Below are 25,293 nucleotides of genomic sequence, written 5' to 3'. Positions count from 1 at the left end.
GCAGATGCCGACTAACGCTCCAACAAATCATAAAAGTATTACCATCCCCTCTCCTTTCTGCAACAATCATATAAACACACTGTTTCTTCGTGCTTGGGTCTCTTTGTTCTGCGCATCATCCTGCCCCTCCAGTTCGGCTGGGTTCAACTGACATGGCCATAGGCCGTGGTAGGTAGGTACATCATTTGAAGCTCCCCGCCCGCTTCCTTCGGAGACTTCGTCATCCCTCCAGAGCGCCCTTGCCAGGGTCTATGCTTCTTAGTTGAGGTGGCTTGGCTAATTTCTTGCAGATCCATACATCTAGACTTTTGAAACGGCGCTTTTTGCTCCTTTGCTTAATGACAGCTTGACCTTTCGCTTTCGGTTTGCTGTATTCTTGTTGCCCTGGGACTCCCTTCCCCCCCACTTTGAAGTCGACCTACGTTCTACTCGAAAAACACAATTTTGGCGGCGACCACGAGATATTTTGAGGCTTATGGTTTGGCTCGGGTACAGCCAGCTTGCGCCTGAGGGTCATGGACAATAATAGGAAGAAGGCCGAAGGCACCGATGATGCGCCTCTGGTAAGTAGTGCTGTGTGCAGATGCTACAAAGGATAATCTTATAGTAAACTAATCACTATTTTGCCACTTCTAGAGACCTGTATCATCCCTTCTATCTCACTTCGAACATCTCTCGTTCTCTGGCAATGGTTCGACTGGAAATGGAGCACCACGTGATAATGCATCCCGATCAAAAGCGCAAAACTGGGATAGTGTTCAGCCAACTATTCGCGCATCCCTAGATATACCTCGGCCAGCTTGGGGTGTTTCAAACGGCCCACGAAGCGATAGCCCAGCAGGGTCCGCTAACGGAGGCTGGAATAATTCACAGCATGAACGATCACCAGGTGCCATAAATCGTTCTCGACCGACGTCAATGAGTCTCCAGTCGCCACAGCTGACGCCAGCATTGACTATCGAATCTCCTCGTTCTCCGCCTCCGTCGTCGGATCTAGGCCACCGTGGTAACAAGAACTGGCAGTCGCTGGGCCCAGATCATTCAGATCTATCTCCGAAATCAGCATCCTGGCAAAATCCTCATACGTTGCGTTCTAAATGCCCGGGTTCGCCCTTTGGAGGTTCTGTTGGTGTTCCGCAGTTATCACGAGAACCATCTCCGGTTGGTAAGCCAAAGAGCACATCGGTTCCTCCTCCAGTCAACCGAGCAGATAAACCAAAGGTGCCTGCTAAACCGGCGAATATCTCCCACTTCGGCATGGGAACGCTGGCACCTGGCCACGGGAAGGACTTGAATGACAACCGGGTTTCGCCATTTAGTACTCCTCCCAGTAGTCCAGAGAAACCGCTCGTAACGGAAAGCACCAAGCCTAAAAATACATCTCACGTCTCATTGTCTTCGCGCACAATACCTGAGCCACTTTCATTGCCGCCGCCGGTCGATAGAGGTCCTCGCACGCCTACCCCAACGTTGCGCTCCTATGTGAGTGATTCTGTCTCGACAAATCACAAATCAGGGGCCGATTCCCCGGGACATTTAAGATCAATGAGCCATTTTGCTCCAAGCACACGGGATGCTCGTGAACTTGGATTTACGAGCCGTAAAGCGTCCCAGGAGAGCGATGTGCCTGAAAACAGGCCTACTTTACCACCTCGTGACGGACTTCGAGGAAGGCAGACCCGAATTGTACGAGCACCGGAATTTGGACATAGTGACATTCAACCTAGATCTTTCGTTGATTTACCTGTGAGGCCAACCAAGCCAACTACTTCAAATCGTCCCCCGGCTATTGATACAAGCCAGCAATTTGCCCCGCCGCCTCGCCGACACACAGCCGCCATCGGTGGCAAGGCCACTTTAGATACGCCGCAAACACCCAGCAGCCACGTTTCTCCATTGCCTGATTCAAAAACACTTCCCTCAATGTCAAGACCACCACAGAGACAGGTTGTCGATGACTCAGAAGATGAAGGATATGCGGAGGACACGCTGATACCCAGAACTGACTTCCCAGATTCCTCTCAAGTTAACCGCCGACCTCCGGTTTTCAAAGATGGGCCACTATCAATATCTACCAAATACGATACACGTGTGTTCGATGTTTGTGGGAACAATGTCTGCACGACGGGTTATCTGACTCGAGTTTGGGATTTGACGACTGGAGAACAAAAGATGAGTATCAGTCACGGCGAGACTGTCAAAGCACTCTCCGTTGCTTTCAAGCCAGGCACCGGGCTCGGCGATGAAGGCACTCGGCTGTGGGTTGGGACAACTGTTGGAGAGTTGCATGAAATAGACATAGCCTCGCAGACAATTGTTGCATCCAGATCATATCCATCGAGACGGGAGATCATCAAAATTTACCGCCATAAGAAGGAGATGTGGACTTTGGATGACGAGGGAAAGCTTTTGATATGGCCACCAGATGAAACCGGTACACCAAATCTCAAGTATAGTTATGATCAGCCCCCAGATCGCGTTGCAAAGGGGCATACGTTTTCCATGGTTGTTGGCGATTATCTCTGGTTTGCTACTGGGAAAGAAGTGCGTATTTATCGACCAAACGCCCAGGATGATTCGTTCCATGTCTTGAAGAAGCCTTTGGGAGCAAATCACACTGGTGAGGTGACATCTGGAGCACATACCACGAAGGATGGCGGGCGAGTTTATTTGGGTCATGCAGATGGTAAAGTTACGGTTTATTCCACTGCGGATTACTCCTGTCTATCCTGCGTCAATGTAAGCGCCTACAAAATCAACTCTCTGGCTTTTGTTGGGGACTATCTATGGGCTGCGTATAAGACCGGAATGGTTTATGTTTATGACATATCCACCTGCCCTTGGGTAGTTAAGAAAGATTGGCGTGCTCATGAAAGTCCTGTTTGTGGCCTTGTACTCGATCCTAGCGGGCTATGGACGATCAACCGCTTGCAAGTTGTTTCTCTAGGCACAGACAATTTCTTACGTTTGTGGGATGGTATGCTGGAGGATGATTGGCTCGGTGGGTAATCTCTTTCGATTGGAAAGAAAATGCTTGCTAATTGGAATATAGAATTGCGCATGCAAGGAAGAGATGTCGAATACTGCAACTTCCGCGAGATACGGGCTACTATCATGACTTGGAATGCCGGGGCTTCCGTACCGCGCGATTTGAGCAGTAGTTCGTTCATCCAAGAGGCTATTCACCCTGAACAGCCTCCTGAGATACTTGTTTTTGGGTTTCAAGAGCTGGTTGATCTTGAAAACAAGAAAATCACAGCTAGTATGTGCCACTTTACGATGTGATTTAGAGAGCTACTAACCTCTTAATAGAAAGCCTGCTCATGGGAAGTAAGAAGCGCGAAAACAACGAGAAAGAGCATATGAGTCGACAGTATCGTGTTTGGGTAGATCATTTGACATCATGCATAAACAATGCTATGCCCCTCGATGAATCTTACTCACTGCTTCACACGGCGAATCTCGTTGGCTTGTTTACGTGTGTTTTCATTAAGCAGACGGAACGCCAAAGGGTCCGTCATGTCAGCGGGGCTGAGGTTAAGCGCGGAATGGGTGGGTTGCATGGAAACAAGGTATATACACTATCTACCATGGCTTGTCAAATACTAACCGATTAGGGTGCCTTGATTCTACGGTTTATTCTTGATGACAGTTCACTATGTTTTGTCAATTGTCATTTGGCTGCTGGTCAGACACAAACAGCACATAGAAACAACGATATTGCCGCCATTCTAGAAACGCAATCTCTCCCCGCAGAAAACAGCCTTACGGCGCGCGCCGATCTCTTTGTCAATGGCGGTGATGGGACTATGATCCTAGACCACGAAATCTGCATTCTCAATGGAGATCTCAACTATCGCATTGACTCCATGTCACGCAATGCGGTGATTGACGCCGTTCGTCAAAACAACCTACCCAAGCTATTAGAACGTGATCAACTCCTTGCATCAAAACGAAAGAACCCCAATTTCCGCCTCCGTTCCTTCAATGAAGCCCCCATCACTTTCGCACCTACCTACAAATATGATGTCAATTCGGATGAGTATGACACGAGTGAGAAGAAGCGGTCGCCTGCCTGGTGCGATCGGATTTTGTATCGTGGTGCGGGAAGAATCAAGCAGAGCGAGTACCGACGACACGAAGTACGCGCGTCAGACCATAGACCTGTCAGTGCTTCATTCAAGATGCGTATCAAAACAGTGTCGCCACAGGATAGGACAGCGGCGTGGGAGACATGTCAAAAGGAGTTTACGAAGGAGAAGAAAAGACTGGCGTGCGATTCCAGGTGAGCCCTAATCTCAAATATAAAAACGTATCAGTCTCTAATCTTTTTCGCAGTGTGGAGTATTTGGTCAAAGTACTTGGCATGGACCGCGAAGAAGCACGGAGAGTTATTACATCTGGTGGTTCTAAATAGTGGCCCACGCTAATCACGGCTCTATCCCCAATGCATTGTTGAGGCGTATGTAAAAAGCGTTTGGATGTTTCCGAGGCCCTGGTTTTATTCTGAGCGGTTCCAAGTTAGCTTGTGGGTGGATTTACTGTTATCAATTGATGTATATAAACCAACGACGACTACGAGACACGACGAGAATAGATGTACACTTGGAACTTGATATAATGGAAACGAACATGAGATAAGCATCTAATACTACTACATCTGGTACATGTTTGATTCCATTTATACACTCATGACCGGTCCCATCCAATTTTCTCGACAGCCAGGTGATGCGGTTAGTTCAAATTTTTATTTCTGTGTCAATCAGCATCTGCCATGCATCCAAAAGCGAGCACCAGCTTCATTTGAAGCTTCAAGAAGTACGTACTCCGCATCCCTTACAAGCGCAGTTGTTGTCACATGTACAAGTACCGTTGCCAGAGCAAGGACAGTTGGTTGCTCCACATTCACAAGCCATTTCGACGAGTTGAGTTTTTTTTTGACTTGTTCAGAATTATAGAAAGCAGTGTGGATATTTTGACTTGCTTTAGGTTTAGGTTGTTGGTAGATCACAAAAATCTGGGGATGTCCTGATGCTTCAATGTTCTTTATATACCCATGCCGTGGCGGATCTGAGTGCATCCGGGTATGCTTTAATATTGGCTACTCGAACAGCTGATGATCATTATGGCGTCAATTATGTCATAGGCTGGGCTGTGGCGAATCCGCGCCGATGCGGAATGGAGACCCGCGTTCGACTGTATATAAGAGAATAGGTGAATGCATATTTAATGTGTGTGAGAGGAAAGCTATATGAGGCTATAGAGGTATTTAGACATGTGTAAAATACGTGGATATATCAATTAGTAGTACATTTATGCAGGCAAATCATGCATTTGGTTGAAGCCCAGTATTGCATCTTCATCCGGCTCCGTGATTGGCTGGATTCCGTATTGTTCGCCTCAGGCAACGGGCTAATCAGGTTGCGTCAAATTTTGGTATCAATTAGGTATGGTTCTTAATATTACCGCGGAATGAGAAAGTATCCACGTATAATTTGAGCTAGACCTGTATAAAATTGTATATATCGGTTATTCAATTGTTGTATGGGCAGTTATTGAGTCTATATGTTACGTCGGTATGGTGGATAAGAAACTCTCCGACTGAAGATCTGTGAGTCTTGTCATTATTAATACATATCCAGAGTTAGGTGCATGCATGGTGCGGGCTTTTATGATTGGCTTTTTGCCTCAGAAACCGCTGGCTGGCTGGCTGGCTGGCTTTTCGGCGGCTTTTGGACATTCTTAGGGCTGTCTAGGGCGCCTGTCAGCAGAAGCACCACATATTTACAACAGACGAGAAGACTGATGTATTATTACGGCAACCCTTTGGAACATTGTCAACTACGAATTCTTCTCAAACCTGAAAAGTAGAATTATTATAGGCCCAAATAACGTGATCGTCTGGCCTCGTGATCACGCCTCGTGTGGTGTATACGGACCCAACTAGCCTACCCAGTACCAGCTAGCAGCAGTCAGATGACTAGTACCTATACAGTAGTCGATAATCCAGTAACCCGAGTTATCCTGTCGATTATTCTCGGCACTCTGCTTAATATTCACGGGCGACTCTCCCAGCATAGCTATGGGCGGGGTGAAATCGGCTGATAAGTCGATAAGGAAGGCTGGAGGGTAAGCAATAATATCGGGCTTCGATTGTGCTTTCGCCAGCTGTCCCAGAACAGTCAAGAAAAACGACAACTCCGAATCTGCGACAACGCATCGTATGGGGAGACTGGCAATTATTAGATAAAGTAGCAAGTGAAGTCGCTACGCAGGAGTATCTAAGATATACTACACACCCAGTGACGGTTTGATTCGCCTGAGCCGCCCCACGCCTCGGCGGCCAGCCAACAGGATCCCGCACTGCACAACCTCACCTCCTCCTGCCAGTGCATCATTATCGTGTTAGTGATCTCTTATCTTCCTTCTGCCTCCTCCCCTCGACTCTGGCTGCATTCGATTCTGTCTGTCGCCCGGAAATACAACTGCCCCAGCTCCGGATTACACCCCAGCAGTGATCACGGTGGAGCTGCCTGCTCTCGGCGCCTTCCCTCCGTCAGTCAGTTAGCGCTCTTGCCGGGCGATAGTGATAAGGCATCGGCTTCACTTCTCCTTCTCCCTCACCAGCTGCTCTTTCCACCTCCAGTCTTCTATCGCCCTCAGGAGCTCTCAGCCACCAGGTATATCTCCGCCACCCACCGTGTGCTTTGTTTGCATCGATCTCTTGCTCTTCCCACTCCGTTTTGCGTCCCCCAGCGTTGTCGCTGATCTGACTGGCCACCACACCACCCGTGTGACATCTCGCTCACCTACCTCCCATCTGGCTCGAATCTCAAGCCTCCTCGTCTGGTTCTTTCCCAGAGCCAGGCCGAAGGCAATCTTTCTTCTTCGACCTGGCAGACCATCCTCCCCAAGACCTGTCCCCTCATATCGCCCCCGACCACCCCGAAAGTCCTCACACTACTACTGGCCCAGCTACGGTATCGGCCGCTGTTGACCCCGATACCCTGGATCTCCCAGCTCCGCTGTCATCGATTCACCGTTTGTCTCCTGCCCACGAACCCCCCGGAACCCAACCCAGTCATCTTCTTTCGAACCTTGATCTAACACTGTCGTCAGACACCATCTCCCAGTCCCGCCGTCGCCGCCGCCGCTCCCGCTCAGATACCTCTTCCCCAGAGTCGTCGGATAATAGTGACCTTCACGAGGAACGCTCAGGGCCGTTGTCACCTACTGACGACTACAAGCCCCCAGAAATTCGCCGAAGCCACCGATCCGGCCGAACCGAAGGCCGACCGCCCTCCCCCAAGCGCAGGCGTTTGGCAAATATGCGGCCCGACGGTACGTCATCTGCAACAAGAGCAAATGGACGGTCCGACACATCAAATGGGCTGGTGACCAGCCCGAGGAGTAAGACGGGTATGGCAAGCTCGTTGAATGGGAAAGCGTCTGGACATATAAATGGAAAAGCTGCTACGAACGGTTCGCTGAAATCTCCCGTGTTGCCACCCACATATTTCGGCCATGACCGAGAGGAAGTCACGAGGATTTTGATCCAGAGCTTATATGATTTGGGATACAACGGTGCTGCCGCTTCTCTAAGTAGGGAGAGTGGTTACGAGTTGGAAAGCCCAGCCGTGGCGGCCTTTCGTAGTGCCGTGCTTGACGGACAATGGGCCGAGGCGGAACACATTCTACTGGAATCGTTCGAGTCTAATGAAGACAACCCTGCGGATGGACCGTCGCCGGTATGGGGAAGGCTTGCTCTTGCCGAAAGCGCCGACAAGAATGAGATGTTATTTCTCTTACGACAGCAAAAGTTTCTGGAGCTCCTCGAGGCTCGGGACCTAGGCGCTGCTCTGATGGTCCTTCGACAGGAACTTACACCTCTGAACCATAACATTGCTCAACTCCATGCTTTATCGAGGTAAACTGCTGTATACATAAGCTGTGGTTCAATAACTGACAATGTCCAGCTTATTGATGTGCCCACCCGAACACTTGCAAGAACAGTCTGGCTGGGATGGGTCAATAGGATCATCACGGGAATTTCTTCTGTCAGAACTTTCCAGTGAGTCCGGGTCTTTCTCATGAGAACTTCTATCTGCTGACCAACGTAGCATTTATATCCCCATCAGTAATGATTCCGGATCATCGTCTCGCCGTTCTCCTTGACCACGTGAAACAAAACCAGATAAACCAATGTCTATACCACAACACTGCGTACCCTCCTTCTCTATATTGTGATCATCTTTGCGATCGAAATGCCTTTCCACGCCAGTCTATTGTCCAACTTTCAAGCCATGAGGATGAAGTTTGGTATGTTGAATTTTCACATGATGGGACGAAACTTGCCACAGCCAGCAAAGACCGTTCTGTCTTTGTATATGACACAACGGACAACTTTTCGATCATTCATAAATTCGTTGAGCATGATGAGCCCGTCGCATACGCTACTTGGAGTCCTGATGATTCGAAATTAATAACATGCTCTCGAGATAACAGAGCTAAACTGTGGGATATTGAGGTATGATTTTGAAAGATGGTGCTCTTAGGTTACTTGGCTAATTCTTTAGACTGGTCGTTGTTTATTCACAACTGAACCTTTTTCAGAGCCTGTCACGGCTGCCGCATGGGCTCCCGATGGTGAATCGTTTGTAACCGCATCTCTTGATGCGAAAGCACAGCTTTGTCATTGGGGATTGCGGTCTCATCATCATCTCCCGTTGTATACGTGGCCTGGCGGGTTTCGAGTTCAAGACTGTGCTATAACGCCGGACGGATCTCGACTGATTGCTGCCGATGTGACTGGAAAATTATATGTGTACAACTTTGAAACACATGCTGAAGAGTATTGCCTACCGTTCAAGAGCAAGATCACGTCAGTTAGCGTCAGCAAAGACTCCAAATTCGTTCTCATCAACATGGCGGAAGGTCAGATTCAACTCATCGATCTCGACACAACAGAAGTAGTACGTCGCTTTCGAGGACAAAAACAAGGAGAATACGTGATTCGCAGTTCATTCGGCGGCGCAGCAGAGAATTTTATCGTTAGTGGTAGTGAAGGTAGGCCACTTTGCTCAAACAATTATAGGATTATACTAAATGCGGTCAGATTCCAATGTCTACATTTGGCACAAGGAGAATGGTACCCTTGTCGAGATGCTGGAGGGACACAATGAGGGCTGTGTGAATGCAGTTTCCTGGAATCCGACTAACCCTAGCATGTTTGCCTCTGCCGGCGACGACCATGTTGTTCGAATGTATGTATTTCCTTCGTGCTAGAGGGAAATAGCTGACAAGCGGTGTAGCTGGAGTCGAGAAACTCCGGGTGACTCCAATAGCGGAAAAGGTAGAATCACATCATCAAATGGCTTCACGCAAACGAGTGCACTTCGGTCAACGACGACCCTTTTCTAGAAGCCGTTCATTCAAGTTCATAGACTGGACACAGCTCCAGTCCCTTACGACACTGAACGTATATACATAGCCAAGCGCCATTCGCATTAACGAAGACTTTCATCTATCCGTTTTCAAGCCTAATTTTATATTTGGGGGGGTGCACCGCAATCATATTTTTATGGAAACATGGATCAGGCTAGAGGGCGCGACCGGGCTTCTGATTATCGGATTAAGCTGGAGTTTTTCTTTTCAGTCTTCTCTTTTTGTGTATCTCGTTTTGGTTACATTGGTCAGAACATTTGATAATTTAGCTCCACATGTGATTATCAGACTGCTCTTTGACACATTATAGTATCATATACAATAGCCCTTAATTAACTAGGTTGTTGACACGAATGCCCGGCTCTTGGCAGGCCAGTTCTTGACTGAGCCCACATGGACTATTAATATTGTTAATGAGCACCCAGGCCGCAGTCTTGGGTAATTATATGACCGATGACATTCTAGACATGCCCACTGGATACCCTCGCTATGGCAGCCCCTAACCAGGATGCATTAGGCCCCAATACTCGTTATCATCCCTTCCCCTGCGAATTGAGTAACGCCTCCGTAACCTTCAGTGCACCGGTAATAGTGAACGAAACAACCGGCGACAGCATATACATAACCTGCACCCAATCAATCTACTCAGCAGGTCATCTCACAGAAGGGCGCGCAAAAGAAAGGGGAAAACTTGCAGCCAAGACTTTTGCTATGGCCATCTTCTCCAACTCTGACACTTCTTCAAGCTCAGCCAGACCGGAAATTATTAGGGCTGGAGGACCCGTCGGCATAACCATCATACTAAACCAAAGAACAGGGTCATGCGGGAGCACTTTGGTGTATCTAATGAAGAAGTAAAGCCCGGAGATACTGATTCTGAAACAGACCGTCAGTAAATCTATGTTCGATGGAGAGCTCTCCTTCGAGAAGAAAAGGTATAATCACGCCGGCCAAACAACCAATCTCACGCAAAACACCACCAGCAACGCTCTAATCGGAACCCCTCCCGACCTCTTCGAACGTCTCATCTTTTCAAAACTCACACCCAGTTTACATCCTACTAGAAATACCTGAAGACTCGTGAACAGGCCGCCAATGTTCTCAACGCTCGACGTCAGCCATGCCTGGAATATCCCGCCTTCTTCGTAAGATGCGAAAAACGCACGGTGAAGTTTCGGAACAAGACCGAATAAAACCCCCGTTGCGGTGCAGAGAATAGCTAGGTCGAGGAAAGGCGAGTCGATAACGCTGAAGCCTCTTCTCAAAAACCGAGGGACGAAGGAGAAGAGATAGCGGATTCCTTTATGGAACTTGTGGCGAGCTCTCTGTACGGGTCTGGGGAGGAGAGAGGTTTGTTCGTTGGCTTCTTCCTCGGTGGCCGGAGAGTTTCGATCTTCGATGTTGTTGTTGTCATCGTTCATGTCGTGTGGTTGTTGCTGGGGTTGTGTTGTCTCTTCAGTATCATGATTTATTTGATTTTCTGGATCTATTTGGCCGTTGCTATCATGCTGCCTGTTACGATTCTGGTTTGCCTTTTTGCTGTTGATGTCACGCAGCATCCGCGGCCCAATGGCGTACGAGATTGTCTTGGTGGTTACAGCACAGACGAGAAAATACGACTGTGCGCGGTTCATTGCGTCTTCTTGGGATTGCCCAGGTAGAGTTATCAGCCTTAGACTCCCTGTGGCTCGCAGAGTTTCGAGGAGAAGCAGGGGTAGTGAGCTTGTGTTGTTGGATGCCACGGTTGGCGTAACCCATTGCGGGAGTTTGAGTAGATAGGAGAGAATATATCCCATAATAACCGATATACCGGTATAGGAAATCGCCCATACTTTCATGCAAGACAGATAATCAGCAACCCCATATCTTTAACTCTGCATAGGGTGTTTTGGGAAGATGCATACCGAATACCGGGACATAATTCAGGGCAGTTTCCAGATGTAGCTCCGACCCCAACTTGACCATGATTAATGCTGGAAGAAACAGCTTGACGCAAAGGCCGGACATGTCATTGATGGTTTGTTCATGGATGATGTTCGCCTGTCGAGTGACGAGCCCATAGAAAAGGGTTAGAAGGACAGAAGTGCACGCCTGGAGAGCTCCCAGGAAGGGTGGCACCAAGCCGTCCTCTAGGCGAGGCATATTGAAAACTGGAGCTGTGTACGGGGATTTTATGAGTACATACAAGGAGTTCAGATGCTACATAGGAGACTTATAATTGCGTTAGGGTTTGGGTGCCCGTCATTGTTACCACATAGCAAAAAGGTAGTGCCGCTGCTGTTTGCCCTCTCTTTCACAAGCGAGAGGAAATGCTATTAAAAGTTGACACTTTATTCTAGGATACATCTAGCCTATTACATATATCCTGATAGAACGTTGCTGATGTCGCGTATACCTAAGGCAACAATATCATGTGGCAGCAAAGGAGCAGTGGATTTATAAGATGAAATTTCTCCCGGCATGTTCTTACCCCCTAGTAAACACCAAGCCAAATACTAAATATCGTCTTATTGAAACTTACACATGCATGCCGCATTTAGCTTTCATTTTCTAGAAAAGATATACCATCTCTGTCCCACAACTCCGATTAAGTCGGCTTGTCGATTTCGACTTACTGAAAGTCAATCTTTTGTGCCATGTATCTTCAGGTGAATCTCCCTGTCGTTACACGGCTTCGTAATGGGTAGGGCACGATCTGTGGTGCGGATTGGGAAGTGTTCCAGGTCAAGTGACTGCCCGCTAGTTGATGGTTCCAATTAGAGCCGCTGCTTCTGTTTCTGAAACGCATAGCATCTCTTGTGGAGGGGTACGGCTTCCATAATGTCATGGCATTCTTACATGATGACTACACAGTCGCTTGGATCTGCGCCTTGCCGCTAGAAATGGCGGCAGCCAAGGCCATCCTTGACGAGATTCACAACCCTCTTCCTCGGGTATTGAGCGATTACAATGCGTATACATTGGGGCGATTATGCGGCCACAATGTGGCCATGACTTGCTTGCCATCGGGTGTTTATGGCACTGTATCGGCAGCCACTGTTCTGGTGCAGATGCTATCAACATTTCAGAAATTGCAATTCGGTCTAATGGTTGGTATTGGAGGTGGCGTTCCCACAGCTAGCAATGCCGATATTCGACTGGGCGATGTAGTTGTAAGTAAACCAACGACCACCATAGGGGGTGTGATCCAGTACGATTTTGGTAAAACAACGCCCAATGGAAGTTTCGAATATGTCGGGTCTTTGAATAAACCACCACCGGTTCTTTTGAGCGCAATAAGTCAATTACAGAGCGCCTACATGGCGGGCGAACAACAAATACAGCATATTATACACGAAGCACTAGCAAAAAATGAGTTCATGAAAAGGAAGTTTTCTCGACCGTGCGAAGACCGACTTTTCCATGCAGCATACAACCACCAGAATATTCCTACTCGCAATGCCTATGATGATATTGATGAGTGTTCAGCATGCGATTTGCACCAAATAGTCACTCGTCCTCTACGACCCACAGATGAGCCTTATATTCACTACGGCTTGATTGCGTCCGGAAACAATGTTATGAAAGATGCGCTGACACGCGATCAGATTGCTCAACCGTTGGGTGTTCTCTGTTTTGAAATGGAAGCTGCTGGGTTGATGGACCAGTTGCCATGTTTGGTAATACGAGGGATTTGCGATTACTGCGACTCTCATAAACCTAAAAAATGGCAGGGTTATGCATCACTGACAGCTGCAGCATATACCAAAGAGCTGTTGAAATTCGTTCCCATTCACAGTCAGGAAAATTACAGACAAGCTAGCAGCCAGCTTTCGGTTTCATATCAACGGTATTCGACTCAGGAGAACCTGCAGTATATGAGTTATCAAGATGAATTTCCAATTGAAACTGAAACCCCGGAAAACTTCATGATGAAATCCAACGACTCTCCAAAAGTAAATGGTCCGGAAAACATGGAAAGTCATGTTGGCGTGACACATTCATTCAACTCACGCAGCCCCGAGGATATATTGCAGAAATCCGAATCGTATGCCAGGCGTCGCCTCCTATGGAACCCCATACCATATGACTCGTCTCAACTTTTCAATGCTCTTGAAGCATGGGCTCAAGCACCTGGCTCAAGCATGATGGTTATACAACCTATTGGACCCCATGCTAAACCAAGGCTTGACGACTTCGCATTTGAAGTCACAACTTTCCTCAAGTCTGGAGGCCATCCGGTTCTTTGGGCACTGTGGCCAGTGTATGATGACCACTTAACGACGCGCGAAATTCTCCAAGGCCTCATCTATCAAGCTGTTCAGTATGGACCGGGGGCTTCAATCAAATTTGAGAAGTTTATTTCTGAGGATTTAGGAAATACTTCGGAGATTGAATCGCTTGGCAATCTAGCAGTGGATGCGTTAGCCAAGCTTTCAAGCTTTTTTTTGATCATCGAGGGAAAGGACGCTGAGTTTACCCTCACGTTCATGAGCGCCTTGCAGAAAGCTCTTGGGAACTGCATTACGTTGAGCAAAGTCCTTTTGGTCAGCTATTCGGAGGGTCTGTCTAGCGCTCTTAAAGAGCTAGTGCCTATGGCTAGCTTTCATAAACTAGGGCCACTATCACAACCGCGACGAAGAGGAAAGATGGGACGAGACTTGCGTTGGCAGACCATAAAGCCTAGTTTATCATCATAATAAAGGTGTTCACCTCCTACAGGATGGGCTTGATCTGGAGCAGACTGATCCCGAAGAAAGCCATATAAAACAGTCCCCCCCGGTTCTTACCACCCATTAGTTACTCGGCGTCAAATACTTACATCATATATTTTGGATGAAGACCCTGTATAGATCTTGATTCGTTGATACATGTGTGATTGGATGGCCTGCATTAGTCTGTTTACACGTGATCAGCTCTAGCCGCAGCCTTGATTTACCTTGATAATTGTAAATGTACAGCTTCATGGCGCGATTTGCCATGATTGATGAACAACGATGGCCTCTTCAGCTAGAACTAAATCATCGAAACGCAAACTGACCCACTCTAAATTCCACAAACCTCCGAAGCATCTGCGCCGTGGGTCTTACCGCGCGGATGACAGCTTTGAGCCCCTTATCATCCACCGCGTTATCTGCGACTGCGAGGGATATCATTACGACCATCAATCGCATGCAGATTATTTCGATATCCCCCAGCTGTTTGAAGGCGATAGTAAGGCGAGCGCTCTAAGAGGTGAATCGCCAATAGAAAACACCGATGAGTATTTTGAGCAGTATAAAGATGTTGTTCTTGCCTTATTCAAGGTATACAGCTGCAACGCCTATCACGATGCTGTCGAGCATAAATTTGAAATGCTCCGGGCTCCCAAGAACCCCGATGTTGAGGCTCTGGAGCGATATTTCTACCGCCTGAATGAGGATTGCGATTCACGTACCCCACAATGGGAAGAACTGGTGATCGTGTCCGAGGACTTGCAAAATGAAATCAAAGAAGTCACAGGGTTATTCGTTGAACGTGTCTTAACCCAGCGACAATCTACTGAGATGGATGCTATCGTCAATGGTCTTTACAACTATTCGCGGCGAATTAAACGCGCTGGCGATGAAGTAAATGGGAGAAGTAGGGAACATATTGCAAATTTCATTCGCTGGGTAGAGATTGTATTCAGAAATGAATACGAGGAGGCGGATGATTTGTTTGTAGCTGGCCGAGTCGCCATATCCCATCTCCCAAAACTGTTTGGCCCAGATGAAATTATAGTGACCACCCAAGGAGACCAGCCTCAAGCTTATGTCGTGGCGGAATACCCAGAGCAAAACGATGACACACTGGAGATACCCTGCTATACATGGAGCTTTAATGGGCGCTTTTGGCGAAAGCATACGAATCTTGTTGTTAAATGGCCCTTTTCAGAGGACGAGGTTTCCATCTATGACCTGAGCACCTATCCTCTACGTTTTGATGAGTCAATGAGACAACGTCTTCTGGACCGTGGTAAAACATTTTGGCAATACCGGGAGAGGAGGTTCGTATCTTATTCTCCAGCTAACTCTCCATTTGAATTCCAAACAGTAAGCACCACCAGCTCCACGTGCTCCCGGCTCTACGATCTAATTTATACATAGAACAAACCGCGTTATATGGTGGATGTGAAAACCTATCATCACGTTCATCCTGATGAAGCTGGTACAACAGAATTGGACTACCTTGAAACCGAGGCACATGATAACGGAGATCCCCCCAATGAAACATTCCAACTATTACTTCCGGCTACTATTCCGGGTTTTGGGTTTCATAATAAGAAATGGATAACTCTATTGGTAGAGAATATCAGAGAAATCGAGTGGAACGCTGAGGCTTTCAACCACCTCGTGCTTAAAAGCACCAAGAAGGAGCTTATCAGAGCCCTTGTTGCAAAGCATACAGCCACCAGCAACTCTACTGATGTAATAGAAGGCAAAGGCAACGGTCTCATCCTTCTTCTGCATGGAGGACCAGGCACAGGGAAAACCCTCACAGCAGAATCAGTCGCTGAGCTCACTCGCAAGCCTCTCTACCGTGTAACCTGCGGGGACATCGGCACGAATGCCGAGGAGGTCGAGAAATATCTCGAGTCAGTTCTTCAGCTAGGTACAATCTGGAAATGCGTTGTTCTCCTTGATGAAGCGGACGTGTTTCTCGAGGAACGGACACAGCACGACTTGCAGCGAAACGCTTTGGTATCCGTTTTCCTTCGCGTGTTGGAGTACTACGATGGAATTCTCGTTCTGACTTCCAATCGGATCGGCACATTTGATGAGGCTTTCAAATCACGTGTACAACTCACCGTTCACTATCCTACTCTAGATGAGAGTAGTCGTAGACGGGTCTGGACAAATTTTATCACGAGACTTCGCTCGACAAATCCTGAAGCCAAAACTGATCAGATCTTGGAAAAGGTCGACACACTTGCCAATTTCCAACTGAACGGACGTGAGATTAGGAATAGCGTTCAAACTGCGATGTTACTTGCAGAGTATCGTGGCCAACCACTTCAATTTAGTCATCTAGACGATGTTATTGAAGTTTCAAACGAATTCACAGATTACTTACGAGATATGCATGGCCATGGTCCGTCGGAATGGGCTAGATCGCAGTTAATAAGATGAGCGAAAAATCTTTTGGGGCTTTCGCCAAAGCTATAGCTTAAGCAGCGACGGAGCAGACTGAATAGAAAATCATTTCATCGAGCAAGGCTCGTTGAATTTCTAAGCCCAGTTTGTGCTTTCTGAGTGCGATGTTCTTGTGCATAGAATTCTGCTTTGGTATAAACGTTCCTGATCCTTTTTTGACGTATTAATAGATAGAAGTTCCTAACTAGGTCGCATGGAATCAAGGCCCTTCATGGCCCAGCTAGGACCTGAAGATACCCTTTTCAGATGTTCAACACGTAGCTCTCCCCATCGTTTGGATTCTATCTGAAGGCAATGGAGTTTCAGTGGCGGTTCACTTCCAGGGCTTTGGGTGCAGTCTTCAGATATTGTCCTCTTGATAGCAGGGTTAGACGGTTTACGTGGTTTTATTTTCTGTATATCCTGGAATATTTTTCTCAGCTCCTCATAGGACTTCAATCTTTTGGCGAATTCCTTCTCATGAGCTGGGCTTTCGTCAGCCAAATTTATCGGCGATCAAGAACTAGGCCTAAAGAATCGTACCATCCTCTAGAATTTGCTTACCACTCTTCCCGATCTCCTTAGATAAATGTGCCGATAACTTTCTGTCCCATTTTTGCGATATGTACTCACAGGTCGGTGCCGTCCCATCACACCTCAGCCTCCGTTTTTTGCAGGAAATACATGGAATATTCAGGCTGCCCTTGACAGTCTCGACCTGAGCCCCTGGCATAGGTGACGGATATTTGCGCTTTCGGCCTTGTTTCCGTAATAGAGATACATCGTTGGCAGTATGATCCTCCCCCGCTTTGACGGCCGGCAGTCCGTCGCCTTGTTCATCAGTGCGCAGGCGAATCGTTTTGCCGCTAACTGAGCCCTGAGGGGACTTAATGGCCATTCCATTCATACTCCTAGTAAAACTGCTGTGATCATCGAAGCGCGAATCAACGCCACTTCCATACCGCGTACGAGCATCGCTGCGTGAAGGAGGATAGCCGGCACCTTGCCCACGATCACGACCACGACCAACGCCATTATACCCTCCACGCGTAGAGCCTATCAATGCTTTGGGCCCTCGAGGAGGATCTCGAACAAAGTGTGATTCCTGTCTTTCGTGAGGAACATTGGCCACTTTTATGCGTTCATCTCGGCGACGTATAGGTCTGCCTAAGGCCCATCTGCCAAAGGCCCACTCATCATTATCCGACCACAATGTAGGTGGAGGGACGGATGTTTGACGAGAGCTAGACTCGTCCTTGAACTCTTGATATGATCTGGAGGGTCCAGACCGTGTGTAGGTCGACATAATATCAGAACTCAGCCCAGTCGAGCGTTGGGAGGGGGTGGTGGTCTAGAGACTTTCGTTTCGACCAATTCAGAGGAAGAATTTGGTATAGGATATAACATGGCACTCTGACAGCCTTTTCGACTTCGCGGATTTTGCTTCAGATGAAAAGAACAAACAGAGTCGATAGATGTGAGTATCAGTGGCTGATATTGGGCTCCAGGCGGGGGGCTGTGCGGACGCCGCCATGATGCAGTAGTACATGAACTAGTCGCCGAGTGGTCAACACAACCTTAGCGACGACCACCTTGCCATGCACCACTCAACAACATCTCTGCTCCAAACCAAAGCGTATGCTTGGTCTCGGGTTGCATCTAGGAAGGCCGCAGCTTAAGGTGCGCCCCTCTCTGCTGGATCTGATCTCGCACGGCGCCGTTGTCGAGAAGGTCGCAGTCGATCCCGCTCTAGGTCCTGTTCCAGCGTCGAGGTTGAGCTTACCGTCTCCACCTGACCTACACCTGCCACCGCTGCCCGCAACACCTCCCAGCAGCACCTCCTCCTCCGCCTCTCCCATCGTCCCAGCAAACAGCACCCCCTCTGGTCTTCACATCGCTTGCACACCCTCGACTACCCCGCCGTCGCCGTCTCCAGCTCCCGCCATGGCCTCTTCAGCCAAGAAGCAGACGCGCGAAGACCAGGATGGCCAAGTCTTCTCCATTTCCGGTCCCGTCATCGTGGCCGAGCATATGATCGGATGTGCCATGTACGAGCTGGTCAGTAGCTCTTTGCGACCTCCCCTTCCCTTCCTAAGCTGTAGCACTGACTTGTTGGAATTGATAGTGCCTCGTCGGCCGCGATAGACTGGTCGGCGAAGTGATTCGCATCGACGCAGGCAAGGCAACGATCCAAGTCTACGAAGAGACGGCCGGTGTCACGGTCGGAGACCCCGTCGTACGGACGGGCCTGCCTTTGTCCGTAGAGCTCGGTCCTGGCTTGATGGAAACGATTTATGATGGTATTCAACGACCGCTCAAAGCCATCGCAGAGACTTCCGAAAGTATTTACATTCCTCGTGGCATTGCAGTGCCAGCTCTGGACCGGGAGAAGAAATGGGACTTCAAGCCTACTAAGAAGGTTGGAGATATGATTACCGGAGGCGATATTTGGGGTATTGTACATGAAAACAGCTTGTTAAATGAACATAAAATCCTGCTTCCTCCTCGCGCCCGGGGCACCATCACGAAAATAGCCGATGCCGGAAGCTACACAGTCGATGAGAAGATCTTAGAGATTGAATTTGATGGGAAGAAGACCGAACATGGCATGATGCACACCTGGCCCGTCCGTGTTCCCCGGCCCGTGAACGAAAAGCTGGCATCCGACTCTCCCTTCATTGTCGGCCAGAGAGTGCTGGACTCTCTATTCCCCAGTGTTCAAGGCGGAACTGTCTGTATCCCTGGTGCTTTCGGTTGTGGCAAGACTGTCATCTCGCAGTCCGTGTCCAAGTTCTCAAACAGTGACATTATCGTCTACGTTGGGTGCGGTGAGCGCGGCAACGAGATGGCAGAAGTCTTGATGGATTTCCCAGAGGTGAGTTAATCGATTCAATCAACTCCTGGTTTCCGAGCGCTAACATTATCCAGCTTTCTATTGAGATTGACGGTCGCAAAGAACCAATCATGAAGCGTACATGCCTTATTGCCAACACTTCCAATATGCCTGTGGCCGCTCGGGAAGCTTCTATTTACACCGGTATCACCGTCGCCGAATACTTCCGTGATCAAGGAAAAAACGTTGCCATGATGGCAGACTCAAGTTCTCGTTGGGCTGAAGCCCTGCGTGAAATTTCCGGTCGTCTTGGAGAAATGCCAGCAGATCAGGGTTTCCCTGCGTATCTGGGATCCAAGCTTGCGTCCTTCTACGAACGTGCAGGAAAGAGCGTTGCTTTGGGTAGCCCTGAACGACACGGAAGTGTCAGTATCGTGGGTGCCGTGAGTCCTCCGGGTGGCGATTTCTCCGATCCAGTCACCAGCAGTACTCTCGGTATCGTGCAAGTCTTCTGGGGTCTTGACAAGAAGCTAGCCCAACGTAAACACTTTCCTTCTGTTAATACCTCAGCTTCCTACAGCAAATACACGACTATTTTGGATAAGTACTACGAAAAGGAGCACCCTGATTTCCCCCGGCTCCGAGATCAAATCAGAGAGCTCCTCTCCAATTCCGAAGACCTTGACCAGGTCGTCCAATTGGTCGGAAAGTCGGCATTGGGCGACTCTGATAAGATCACTTTGGACGTGGCTGTGCTGCTCAAGGATGACTTCCTGCAGCAGAACGGTTACAGTGACTACGATCAGTTCTGTCCTTTGTGGAAGACTCAATACATGATGAAGGCATTTATGGGATATCATGACGAGGCGCAAAAGGCCGTTGCGCAAGGCCAGAGTTGGGCCAAGATCCGAGAGTCGACAGCAGATATCCAGGCTGCTCTACGAAGCATGAAGTTTGAGGTTCCAGATGACGAAAAGGCCGTCACAGCCAAGGTATGTCCATTTCCCCTCCCCTTCCCGGAATGTGGGTTGCAAAATTTACTGACTTTGCCACAGTACGAGAAGCTGCTACAAGACATGTCAGAGCGCTTTGCGTCTGTGTCTGACGAGTAAGCGAGATGGAGTGCCAGTACAGGGCCGGGTGTGTCTGTAGCATATTTTAGAGTTGATATGTCAGTTCGATATTTCCATATAGCGATGTCATCCAGTTTTTCAAGAGCCGTTCTAGTTTCTAGTGCTTTCGGCGTAGTGTGTAGGGCAGAGTCAGGCAGCAGAATTGCGGCGCACGACAGTTACTGCACGACTGTTACGGCCCGGTGGCGCCATATCCCAGTAATTTCACAAGAAGAAAATAATGACAGCCTACTCAAAAAGCAGCAGCCTGATCTTCTGTTCCTGGTGACCTCGTGGATGACCGCAATAAGAGTAACTTAGCACGAGCAGTAGAGCGCGGCGTGGGTCGTGGCCAGGTGGGGCGCTCAGGGCCTCAGGCCACTCAGGTGCCTCGGGGCTCAGGCTGCTGCGTCGGACCAGGCTGTTATTATTTATTGGGTTAGGACAATTCGTGGCGGCCTGCATCACCGACCTAACTTATCGCTCTCCCACAAACATACTCCTCTCCTGCGATCTTCTCCCCATACCCTCTGCGAATCCGCTTCCTACAAATAGTCCGGTATCGTCGCCTGCTCTGCTGCCTTGTGCGACTCCGAATCTACAGCTACACCGTCGCCAGCATGGCATCCCCTTCTAGCCTTTCGTGCGCTCCCGCCCGCAATCTATCTGCCTCGCAATCGAGCTAACTATAGTATCTGCAGGATCAACGTCAACGACCCAGGGCTAATCTCCCTCGTGAACAGGCTCCAAGATGTTTTTTCCACAGTAGGAGTATGTATCTGCATGCGCTCGATTGCTGTTCCCTGCAGTACGCTGACTGTGCTGTCTCCAGGTCCAAAATCCTATCGACTTGCCCCAGATCGCCGTCGTCGGTTCCCAGTCGAGTGGAAAGAGTTCGGTGCTGGAAAATATTGTTGGACGAGACTTGTAAGTGATGGGCTCTGGATGTTCGCTGCGAGAAGAGTGCTGACCTTCACAGTCTACCCCGAGGCTCTGGCATCGTCACTCGTCGCCCCCTGATTCTCCAACTGATCAACAAGCCGCCGGCCAAGCCCCAGACGAATGGAACGTCAGAGACAAAGTCATTAGAGGGAACTACTGACACCGCCGCGAATGTTGATGAATACGGCGAGTTCCTGCATATCCCCGGCCAGAAGTTCTACGACTTCAACAAGATCCGAGAAGAGATCGTTCGCGAAACAGAGAGCAAAGTTGGCCGCAATGCCGGCATCTCTCCCGTCCCTATAAACCTGCGCATCTACTCTCCAAATGTCCTCACACTGACCCTCGTCGACTTGCCTGGGTTGACTAAGGTGCCGGTCGGCGATCAACCGAAGGATATCGAGAAGCAAATCCGGGACATGGTCTTGAAGTACATCAGCAAGCCAAATGCCATTGTTCTCGCAGTCACGGCGGCCAATCAGGATTTGGCCAATTCCGATGGTCTGCAATTAGCTCGTGAAGTCGACCCGGAGGGTCAGCGCACCATTGGTGTCTTGACAAAGGTGGATTTGATGGACGAGGGTACCGATGTTGTGGATATTCTTGCGGGCAGGATCATTCCGCTGCGATTAGGCTATGTTCCAGTGGTCAACCGAGGTCAACGAGATATCGAAAACAAGCGGCCCATTTCATATGCTTTGGAGCACGAGAAGACCTTTTTCGAAAGCCACAAGGCATACCGCAATAAAGCATCTTACTGCGGCACACCTTACTTGGCTAGGAAGCTTAACTTGGTGAGTACATTCGGGTTGATTATTTGAACAATTTGCTGATTTTTTTAGATCCTCATGATGCACATTAAACAAACCCTTCCCGACATTAAAGCCAGAATTGCATCTTCCCTCCAAAAATACAGCTCCGAACTGTCCCAACTCGGCGACTCGATGTTAGGTAACAGCAGCAACATAATCTTGAATATCATCACTGAGTTCAGCAACGAATACCGAACTGTGTTGGAGGGTAATAATAATGAGCTTTCCAGCATTGAGTTGTCCGGAGGTGCTCGTATCAGTTTTGTGTTCCATGAACTTTACTCCAACGGCGTCAAGGCTGTCGATCCGTTCGACCAAGTCAAGGACATTGATATTCGCACGCTCTTATACAACTCGTCTGGTCCGTCTCCCGCACTTTTTGTCGGCACCACTGCTTTCGAGGTCATCGTCAAGCAACAGATTAAGCGGCTAGAGGATCCCTCGCTCAAGTGTGTTTCTCTTGTCTATGACGAGCTTGTTCGTATTCTAGGTCAACTTCTCAACAAGAGCTTGTTCCGTCGGTATCCAATGCTCAAGGAAAAGTTCCACAATGTTGTGATTCTGTTTTTCAAGAAGGCGATGGAGCCCTGCAACAAATTAGTGAAGGATATGGTGAACATGGAAGCTTGCTACATCAACACTGCCAACCCTGACTTCTTGAATGGTCATCGTGCCATGGCTATTGTTAATGAGCGCCAGAGTGCTAGCAAGCCTACTCAGGTTGACCCCAAGACCGGAAAGCCCCTTCCCCAACGTGCTACTAGCCCTTCGCTAGACCCCATGGCAGAACCATCTAAGGACAGTGGATTCTTTGGCAGTTTCTTTGCGTCGAAGAACAAGAAAAAGATGGCCGCTATGGAAGCTCCGCCACCAACACTGAAGGCCTCGGGTACATTAAACGAGCGAGAGAACATTGAAGTCGAAGTTATCAGTAAGTTTTGGATATTGTCTACGGTGGGGACTTTTGCTAACATAATTAGAAATGTTGATCAACTCATACTTTAGCATTGTGAGGCGGAATCTGATCGACATGGTTCCCAAGGCTATCATGTACACACTTGTTCAGTATGTCATCACTCATCCAATGAACTACACCGAAAAAGAAGCGCCGATCTAACCTGATTATAGATTCTCCAAGGATGAAATGCAACGTGAGTTGCTCGAAATGATGTACCGCAACACGGAGCTAGACGAACTACTTAAAGAGAGCGAGTACACGATCCGCCGCCGAAAGGAATGCCAACAAATGGTGGAGAGCTTAACACGAGCCAACGAGATTGTCAGCCAAGTTCAGTAGACTTAGACACGATATCCTTTCCTTTTCTTTACGTGTTTGTGGTTTCGATTTATTTGGCGACGTTGGAAACTGGTGTCAGGCAACTCTTTTCGGCTTACGCTGCTGGTACTCCTTTTTGCTATTCTTAAAGAATGCTTAACTGATGATACATGGCGTGTGTATCATTTATATCGTCTATAAAATATACGATGATATGTCTTTTTTATTATGCCCCCAGACACGTACTTGTCGAGCACTTACTTGTTACTTGTTGATTTGAGCGCAATAATGAACAAATGCTGTTAAATACTACCAATTTCATTATCATGCTACCCTACCTACCTATCCACTGGTCTTCTATCCGGATTTTGATTTCTGTCCGTGTTTTGGGTTTCATGTCTATAAGTATAATACCATCCCTCAGACTTGATGTCTTGTCGAACCTTGTAGTTATCCTCCGCCACATCCAACACAGACATGTCTAACTCTGCAACTGCATACCCTTCTTCAGACCCCATTGTTCTCACCGGCCCAATGAACGGCAATACCACTCTGGACATGCCAAGAAACGTATCACTCGGCCCCGCCGCGTTTGCGAATATAATAGCACACGTATTCTCGAAACAACGCGATGTCAGCGTCGAGTCGAGGAAGAGCCGTTCACTTTCAGGATTTAATTTCAACCCTGCGGGCGATGCATCAAGTCGACCCCCTTGTCATCATATTAAAAACAGTGCCAACAACAAAAAACTGGGGAAAAAAAAAAAAAAAAAAAAGAAGAGAAACTTACAATATGTCGGAATAATAACAATCTCAGCTCCCTTGGCAATCAACTCCCGAAAGGCCTCTGGAAAGGCCAAATCCCAACAAATCAACATGCCAACCTTGCCCAAATCAGTCTGAATGACTTCATGTGGATCAGTGCCGCTGGAAGTGAGGTGCGGCCGCTCCGGATGCCAGATGTTTTTCTTCCTATACTGGCCGAGGATTTGGCCGGTGGAGGATATGAAGTATGCTGTGTTGTAAAGGATATCGTTTCCCGAGTCAATGGAGGACGTGGTTGTGGATTGGGGTTTGTGAGCTTCAATGATTGTGCCGGGGACGATGTTGATGTGGAGCTTTTTGGCGAGCGCGCAGTAGGAGTCTAGATAGGTCTGGTACTGTGCTGCGAGAGAGGCGAAGAGCGGGGATTCAGGGGCCCAGCCGCACAGGTGGTATCTTTTGATCAATATAAGTAGTTGAGATGATATTTGGGGAAGAGAGAACAAACTCGGGGAGAACGGCGAGAGTGGCTCCATCAGCAGCGGCGGCGGTGATGTATGAGATTGCGCGCGCGTGGTTGTATTCGGGATCGAGGTTCTATATTATGAGGCATATATTATAAGACATAGGTTGGTGGTGGTAGAATCAAGCATTGGACGAGAATCGAGAATCATGTGCGGAGAAACGAGGTTGACTGGACGTACTTTGATATGCCATTGTATCACGGCCACTTTATGCACTGGGGCCATGTCGGGCCTGGACTGGATGAATCAATGGATGTTCAATTGTATTCACTATACAAACATTGATATCGTTGTTTGCATGGGTCAGTAATGGATGATATAAAGAAATAATGGCTGTCTTATCGTCATCGCGGGGACAAGACCCACTCTTATAGTCCTCTTACTGTCGCCGTGACTGGCCAAGGGGCGCCGAGTCATTTCGTATACGGCATACCATTGGGCAGCTTTTCCGAATA

General features: G+C 48.4%; 10 protein-coding genes across 10 annotated transcripts; 7 read left to right on the top strand and 3 right to left on the bottom strand.

Annotated features, from left to right (window-relative positions):
• Window positions 1–515: 515 nt before the first annotated feature.
• Window positions 516–4,417, top strand: BGW36DRAFT_356162 (putative inositol polyphosphate phosphatase; the record flags this gene model as incomplete). The annotated part of the gene is made up of 6 exons (XM_046213736.1): window positions 516–563; window positions 637–3,001; window positions 3,053–3,262; window positions 3,313–3,572; window positions 3,618–4,285; window positions 4,339–4,417. The coding sequence occupies 6 exons, from the start codon at window positions 516–518 to the stop codon at window positions 4,415–4,417; spliced, it is 3,630 nt and encodes a 1,209-aa protein (XP_046075392.1).
• Window positions 4,418–7,286: 2,869 nt separating this feature from the next.
• Window positions 7,287–9,763, top strand: BGW36DRAFT_445627 (WD domain protein). Its single transcript, XM_046221682.1, has 6 exons — window positions 7,287–7,927; window positions 7,977–8,071; window positions 8,121–8,527; window positions 8,577–9,066; window positions 9,116–9,263; window positions 9,312–9,763. Exons 1-6 carry the CDS (start codon window positions 7,329–7,331, stop codon window positions 9,418–9,420), a joined length of 1,848 nt encoding a protein of 615 aa, XP_046075391.1. The 5' UTR covers window positions 7,287–7,328; the 3' UTR covers window positions 9,421–9,763.
• Window positions 9,764–9,977: 214 nt separating this feature from the next.
• Window positions 9,978–11,586, bottom strand: BGW36DRAFT_445625 (auxin efflux carrier superfamily; the record flags this gene model as incomplete). The annotated part of the gene is made up of 5 exons (XM_046221681.1): window positions 9,978–10,085; window positions 10,149–10,320; window positions 10,390–10,924; window positions 10,997–11,275; window positions 11,349–11,586. 5 exons carry the CDS (start codon window positions 11,584–11,586, stop codon window positions 9,978–9,980), a joined length of 1,332 nt encoding a protein of 443 aa, XP_046075390.1.
• A 740-nt stretch (window positions 11,587–12,326) lies between these two features.
• On the top strand, window positions 12,327–13,211 carry BGW36DRAFT_263390 (nucleoside phosphorylase domain-containing protein; the record flags this gene model as incomplete). The annotated part of the gene is made up of 1 exon (XM_046210094.1): window positions 12,327–13,211. A coding segment is annotated over one exon (885 nt), but the record flags the coding sequence as incomplete, so codon positions are not given.
• Window positions 13,189–14,395, top strand: BGW36DRAFT_372031 (uncharacterized protein). The gene has a single exon (XM_046215428.1). It carries the CDS (start codon window positions 13,302–13,304, stop codon window positions 14,121–14,123), a length of 822 nt encoding a protein of 273 aa, XP_046075388.1. The 5' UTR covers window positions 13,189–13,301; the 3' UTR covers window positions 14,124–14,395.
• On the top strand, window positions 14,358–15,818 carry BGW36DRAFT_109809 (uncharacterized protein). The gene has a single exon (XM_046209223.1). It carries the CDS (start codon window positions 14,421–14,423, stop codon window positions 15,549–15,551), a length of 1,131 nt encoding a protein of 376 aa, XP_046075387.1. The 5' UTR covers window positions 14,358–14,420; the 3' UTR covers window positions 15,552–15,818.
• BGW36DRAFT_394774 (P-loop containing nucleoside triphosphate hydrolase protein) lies at window positions 15,731–16,574 on the top strand (the record flags this gene model as incomplete). The annotated part of the gene is made up of 3 exons (XM_046217952.1): window positions 15,731–15,746; window positions 15,880–16,441; window positions 16,469–16,574. The coding sequence occupies 3 exons, from the start codon at window positions 15,731–15,733 to the stop codon at window positions 16,572–16,574; spliced, it is 684 nt and encodes a 227-aa protein (XP_046075386.1).
• Window positions 16,575–16,662: 88 nt separating this feature from the next.
• Window positions 16,663–18,045, bottom strand: BGW36DRAFT_109774 (uncharacterized protein). Its single transcript, XM_046209222.1, has one exon. It carries the CDS (start codon window positions 17,881–17,883, stop codon window positions 17,107–17,109), a length of 777 nt encoding a protein of 258 aa, XP_046075385.1. The 5' UTR covers window positions 17,884–18,045; the 3' UTR covers window positions 16,663–17,106.
• Window positions 18,046–18,164: 119 nt separating this feature from the next.
• Window positions 18,165–23,862, top strand: BGW36DRAFT_458805 (ATP synthase alpha/beta family, nucleotide-binding domain-containing protein). Its single transcript, XM_046222024.1, has 10 exons — window positions 18,165–18,635; window positions 18,703–19,452; window positions 19,506–20,402; window positions 20,466–20,518; window positions 21,224–21,293; window positions 21,355–21,449; window positions 21,502–22,258; window positions 22,307–23,207; window positions 23,257–23,341; window positions 23,405–23,862. Exons 1-10 carry the CDS (start codon window positions 18,216–18,218, stop codon window positions 23,571–23,573), a joined length of 4,197 nt encoding a protein of 1,398 aa, XP_046075384.1. The 5' UTR covers window positions 18,165–18,215; the 3' UTR covers window positions 23,574–23,862.
• On the bottom strand, window positions 23,863–25,164 carry BGW36DRAFT_372020 (putative hydrolase, carbon-nitrogen family). Its single transcript, XM_046215427.1, has 4 exons — window positions 25,019–25,164; window positions 24,823–24,911; window positions 24,343–24,770; window positions 23,863–24,264 (listed from the first exon to the last, which is right to left on the bottom strand). Exons 1-4 carry the CDS (start codon window positions 25,061–25,063, stop codon window positions 23,891–23,893), a joined length of 936 nt encoding a protein of 311 aa, XP_046075383.1. The 5' UTR covers window positions 25,064–25,164; the 3' UTR covers window positions 23,863–23,890.
• Between the last annotated feature and the right edge of the window lie 129 nt (window positions 25,165–25,293).

This window comes from Talaromyces proteolyticus, assembly GCF_021365285.1.
Source record: "Talaromyces proteolyticus strain PMI_201 chromosome Unknown BGW36scaffold_3, whole genome shotgun sequence".
NCBI lineage: Eukaryota > Fungi > Ascomycota > Eurotiomycetes > Eurotiales > Trichocomaceae > Talaromyces > Talaromyces proteolyticus.
Note: the sequence above shows the minus strand (reverse complement) of the source record. Positions and strands in the feature narration are given on the sequence as shown.

Excerpts from the sequence above, each read along its gene's own strand:
- BGW36DRAFT_109809 (XM_046209223.1), top strand. The coding sequence starts at position 14,421 with ATGGCCTCTTCAGCTAGAACTAAATCATCGAAACGCAAACTGACCCAC.
- BGW36DRAFT_458805 (XM_046222024.1), top strand. The coding sequence starts at position 18,216 with ATGCTTGGTCTCGGGTTGCATCTAGGAAGGCCGCAGCTTAAGGTGCGC. Across the intron at positions 20,519-21,223 it reads TTTGCGTCTGTGTCTGACGA|GATCAACGTCAACGACCCAG; the intron begins GTAAGCGAGATG and ends TAGTATCTGCAG. Across the intron at positions 21,450-21,501 it reads AATATTGTTGGACGAGACTT|TCTACCCCGAGGCTCTGGCA; the intron begins GTAAGTGATGGG and ends TGACCTTCACAG.
- BGW36DRAFT_445627 (XM_046221682.1), top strand. The coding sequence starts at position 7,329 with ATGCGGCCCGACGGTACGTCATCTGCAACAAGAGCAAATGGACGGTCC. Across the intron at positions 7,928-7,976 it reads CAACTCCATGCTTTATCGAG|CTTATTGATGTGCCCACCCG; the intron begins GTAAACTGCTGT and ends GACAATGTCCAG. Across the intron at positions 9,264-9,311 it reads GACGACCATGTTGTTCGAAT|CTGGAGTCGAGAAACTCCGG; the intron begins GTATGTATTTCC and ends CAAGCGGTGTAG.
- BGW36DRAFT_372031 (XM_046215428.1), top strand. The coding sequence starts at position 13,302 with ATGAGTTATCAAGATGAATTTCCAATTGAAACTGAAACCCCGGAAAAC.
- BGW36DRAFT_109774 (XM_046209222.1), bottom strand. The coding sequence starts at position 17,883 with ATGTCGACCTACACACGGTCTGGACCCTCCAGATCATATCAAGAGTTC.
- BGW36DRAFT_372020 (XM_046215427.1), bottom strand. The coding sequence starts at position 25,063 with ATGGCCCCAGTGCATAAAGTGGCCGTGATACAATGGCATATCAAA. Across the intron at positions 24,912-25,018 it reads TGATACAATGGCATATCAAA|AACCTCGATCCCGAATACAA; the intron begins GTACGTCCAGTC and ends CTCATAATATAG. Across the intron at positions 24,771-24,822 it reads ACTCTCGCCGTTCTCCCCGA|ATACCACCTGTGCGGCTGGG; the intron begins GTTTGTTCTCTC and ends ATTGATCAAAAG.